The sequence below is a fragment of the Gobius niger genome, assembly GCF_951799975.1.
Source record: "Gobius niger genome assembly, chromosome: 2".
NCBI classification, from domain to species: Eukaryota; Metazoa; Chordata; class Actinopteri; order Gobiiformes; family Gobiidae; genus Gobius; species Gobius niger.
The window spans coordinates 21,817,831-21,822,934 of record NC_136853.1 but is presented as its reverse complement, the minus strand read 5'-3'; the positions used below and the strand labels follow the sequence as shown (position 1 = coordinate 21,822,934).

The 5,104-nt window shown below is 42.7% G+C and overlaps 1 protein-coding gene across 1 annotated transcript; it reads right to left on the bottom strand.

Moving 5' to 3' along the window:
- LOC306959765 (BCL2/adenovirus E1B 19 kDa protein-interacting protein 3) lies at positions 1-4,867 on the bottom strand. The gene is made up of 6 exons (XM_079551969.1): positions 4,634-4,867; positions 2,967-3,117; positions 2,744-2,825; positions 942-1,015; positions 690-836; positions 1-464 (listed from the first exon to the last, which is right to left on the bottom strand). Exons 1-6 carry the CDS (start codon positions 4,674-4,676, stop codon positions 416-418), a joined length of 546 nt encoding a protein of 181 aa, XP_079408095.1. The 5' UTR covers positions 4,677-4,867; the 3' UTR covers positions 1-415.
- Between the last annotated feature and the right edge of the window lie 237 nt (positions 4,868-5,104).

The following is a 5,104-nucleotide window of genomic DNA, read 5'->3' as shown; positions in this document are numbered from 1 at the left end:
AACATTTAACATTTAAAAGTGAAACACACACTGCTTTCCTCATTCTATCACAGAGGTTCAGTTCTTCTCCATTTTCAACTCCACCACAGGGATTATTGTTCTTCTGAGTAAAACTTTCCTTCCTCTTGATCTCTCAAACCCCTTCCTTTCTCCTCCTTTACTTTAAATGGTTGAGCTCAGCGTTACTCTTTGGGAGATTAAAAGCAGTGAGTCACAGGTTGGCACCGGTCCTTCCTGCCCCTCAGCGCTGACAGTTTCGGCCAGAGAGAGACATGTAGAAGATTACGAAATACGCAGGTACAGCAGAGGGGCCCGACCGTTGACCCATGACAGACAGAAAGAAAGAAAGAGAAGACGGATACAAGTGAAGTGCACACCTTTACAATTTAACACGGAGGCACAGCTCTGAAGTCCTTCACAATGCACTCGTGGTGGATGCAGCCAGCCTCTTTCCAATGTAGATCCTACAGAAGTGGATCAGTGTTGTAATAAAACAGTCATCTGAATATACCATGATGTTTAGTCTAATTATAGACATTTAAAAATATATATTGTAAAACTTGTTCCAATTGCAACACTATACATTCTCTATGTACGTAATATTAGAATATATATTCATAATTGAGTATAATAATGAGTCAGTGAGTTTAGTTGTACCAATAGGTAACTCATGCTTGCATGATTCTTACCCAACTCCGAGTGTGAGCAAGTGTGAAGCCAGGAGAGAGGGGACCAGGACGAGGAGGACATCGGAGGAGAAGATTCCTCTCTTCATCACCTCAGTCTTTCGAACACTCAGAGATCTGGGCTGCTTTGGGTGCTGGAACACAAACTCTCTGCATAACGGATGAGAGAGACAGGAAAGAAAGATGCAAATGCAAATGAGAACAGAAAAGTATCACACTTTTAGCTGCACTAAACAAACTCTTAAACAAGCTTACTTTGGCGGCATGTTTTCTGGTCTACTGGACCAATCCCAGACCCAGTCTGTGTCACCTCGCCGCTCAGGTTCTTCCTGCCAACAACAAGACATCACAATAAGGACATGCCTCTTGACTTGCAAAATGCACATTCCAATTTCAACAGCTGGATAAAAATCTGTGTCATATGTCAAACCAACCAAAAAAATCTCAAAGGAATTATATAACACAACTTTGAGTAAAGATGCACCGATTCAGCTTTTTTCTTCCGATATTGATCCTGGAGGTTTGAGTATCCAACAATATCCGATACTAACCGATACCACAAGACTTTCTTAAAGCAGTACTAAGTAACTCGTGCCTCTAGAGGCCATAAGCGCTACTGCAGGTGTCGTTGCATCAATTGTCCATGAGAGTAAATACTACGCTGACAGAAAAGACAAAGGGACAGAGGGATATTGTTCATCCAATTACACAATGGAGATTATATTTTTCAAATTCAAATTTGGCTGTAAAAACTGTTTAAGTGGTGCTAGCCCACAGTTAGCTTTGCCCGTTAGCCCGTTAGCTTCTTCTTCATGATTCCATTAGTGTGTATTGGGGCCGCTGACCCGGAGACAGCGAAGTTGCAATTATGGTTTTCTGGCCAGAGACACCAGGGGGAGATGAAAGACCTCCAATCATCCCATTAACACTTGTATTACCCCCAGAGGAACTACGGAAAGGATTTATTAAGGTAAACAAGTTACTTAGTACTGCTTTAAGCGTAGCGTGCTGTGAGTGAAAAAGTGAATGGTCCTGTTTTAATTTCTCAATTTGTGAGACCAATAGTCTTGTCTTATCTTGCAAATGAGAAGTTAAATATCAAGGGGTTTTCAATAAACTTTAATGGAAAATAGTTAAACAAAGATCAGCCTGCCAGACAACATGCTTTTCAGAAATGCTTTTTCAAAGACATGAGGTCTGGGAGCGCATGTGATCTCAGTGATTTCCCTGTGGGCGTGACTGACAGACGGGATCAACCATGTTGAGAAACGCTGGATGTGACGCAGGAACAAGCGGCAGGAATAGTGTGACCATCCTCGGGACAGCCCCGAAATCCAGGCTCCGTCCCGAATCCCGACCCAAAAATATTTTAGATCTTAGATTACTTTGAGAAGTGGTTCACTTTCTCCCAAGTGGGATATCTGTACAACATTCAGTGGTTGAATATTAAAGAATCAAAAGAGATCAGCTGTGGTACACTCAAAGACGCTGTGTGTGCTCTTCAAATGGAAGAGGAGCTTGATCTGGACGAGTGCTACAACCAAAACTGCGCTCTGAAGAATGTTATAAAGCACCTGGAGCTCTGTAGGCAAACTTTGGACCCAAGTGCTAAAGACCCAGTCCACATTTCCTTGTCCTTTGTCCTCAGCATCCCTGTGAGCAATGCTACTCTGAGCCGGTGTTCTCCATCATGAACGGCCAAAGGACAGATGTAGCTACGCCACAAATGCTCCCTGGAATTGATCCGTGCAGAAATATGAATAAAAATGAACCTTGAGATGAGCTGCATGGACTTTAATAAATATATCCTTGGGAAGACGAGGCTGCTGTGAGGTCCCTTATGTATCTAGGTTTAATGACTTAAATGTTGCCTTTTTTAACCTCCTTTTAACCTCCATTTTTTATTCTATAGGCGGTGACTGAGTGTGAAATTATTTACTAACTAAAAAATGAAAAACCCTTAAACCACTACTCTGCTTATGTTAAAGCCTTTAAAATACCGCTACCAGAATCTGGTCGGTGCATCCCTAATTTTGAGTTGTGTTTGGACCACGTACCTGTATGGGCACACAGTCACTGTCCTGATCACTGGGGGGTTTGGGCGAAGCACTTAACTGTGGTGTCACAACCTGTGGAGGACTGAACACAAATACCCATTACTATTAGATATACACATCCGTAAACATAGAGAAACTTTCCATTCATTATTGTGCAAATCATTATGTACATCTTGCTGTGGGACAACAAAGCTAAATTTGTAATAACAAACCGCCTGAATACCTGTCTTTACTCCTCTCACACTCCAGCTGTGCCTCCAGAAGAATGCGCTCTAGCTCCCCCTGCAGGGCTGAAGAGACATTGTCCTGCAGCCCTGTCAGGCTTTCCCTGCGGCTCACTGCTGCCATCAGCTCCTCCAGCTCCACCCAGGAGCCTGAAGAGCACAGGGGAAACAGTGAAGCACAGCTCCTGAACGACATGTCGCCAAGTTCAAGCAAGGTCTGAGATGAACACGACCAGTGGCATGTTCATAAACCAACACATGCGGCCACATTGACTGAGAGCCTGTCATCTCAGTCTTAGATATTCCCATGCTCTGAAAACTATGAATGAAGCAAGAGAAGAGGTTCATTGAGGGCATGGACAGGAAAGAATTTACACGCGCACACAGCTGACCCACAGACCGGGAAGGGCTAACTTAGGCTGACAGCGTGCTCACTTACGTAACATTTATTTTTGTTAGAGATTAGCTTTGCACTTCTCTCTTACTCTGTCCTGTCGTGTTTGTGCTACTGAGACACAGATTAAATGTATAAAATATCAACCGGGCATAAAGCGACATCATTGATATTCATCCGTTATCTCTTATTTACGAGCTTTGTGACTGTGTAATGCAGCGGACAAGGGATGAGCAAACCTGCTGCGGTGTGGGGGTTGGGGGGAAACTGTGCCATTGCCCTAGTTATTTCCCTACAGAGTGGAGCTATGACATAACAAGTGGCTTGTTTCTTGTCTGTTGAATTGGTGCAGCATTGGATCAGTGCCTGTGTGGCAATACAACACACTCATCCGGGACACTGCCAAATCATCTTTATGTAATATGGACAAGGGCTGAATGTGAGATAAGTGAAGTGCATTACTCTGTCGTCCGCCTAAGAAGAAGAAGAAAAACATTATGAATTGCTGCAATTAGAGCCGGTGTCACTCCTGCCACATGTTAATCCGGAATCATACGGTGATGACAATGTCCACACAGAATACACCAGATAAAAGTGTTAGGAAATCCCTGTTACTTAACTGGCTTACAAAGACACAGGTGAGTCATAAACTCCTATAAAACCCTAATGTCACCAACAACAACAGATTAGGCAGAGCTACAAATAAACCTCTTTGTCCAAACGACTCACATAAAGAAGAGGATAAAGTGTATTTGACTCGGTATGGGGGAAAAAAATTATAATGTTTTTGTGATATTAATTGTTGATAACCGTAATGACCATAATAAACAAATGAGGAATGAGTCAGACCTCTTTGAAACTATCCTTCTTCTTTCTTTCTAAAACTATGATTCGATTAATAATGATCACAGAGGCATTATTACCTCATACTAAGTAATCATTGAAATGAATTAATTCATGAAATAAAAATCATACGCACTTTAAGTTTCAATTTTGAACAGTGCTGGTAAATAATCTATGGAAACCTGTTCTATATTAATCATATTCCAGAAACAATTATTAACCTTTTTTTTATTATTATTATTTAATTTAATGTAACACTTTACAGGCCGCACAACACAGATGATGATGGCCTTTTTAAAATGCCATTTTGATTGTCTGTCTATAGTCCTTTTGTTTTGTTTTCTAATGAATAGCTACATTGTAGTTATATTCCAGGTGGTTTTACACACATGAAACCACGATAATATGTAGATAATATGTTTGACTTACCGTAGAGCCCGTCCTCTGGTGTGTGTGATCCGGACACAGACATGCTGGAAACAACAAGCCGAGGCAGAGGAGTTGCTGACACTGACCGGGGGACGAGGCCTTGTGTGCTCCCTTCGTCCTCAGTCACTCTGGTGTTTATTTGTTATCGTGTATTGAGGACAGATCTATGGCACAGGCGCGCGCGCTAATCCACCCCCTCCTCTCCAACGTTCCTCCCGCGCTCGCCCCGCTTCATCCGTTATCACCACGTGTCCGCACGAGACGGGTCTACATGACTCGTAAACAAACCGAAATCAGCTGCAGGTAAATGCCGAAGCTCCAACAACACCGCGGCAAATAATGGCCCCGTGGTGACGAGTGTGCAGCCAAAGGTGAACGGATCAGCGTTAATGGTCAGATCTCCAAACACTGGCAACAGGCTCAGTTTAGAGACAGAAGAAGAAAGGTAGGCTCAGTTGTAAAAGCACAAAC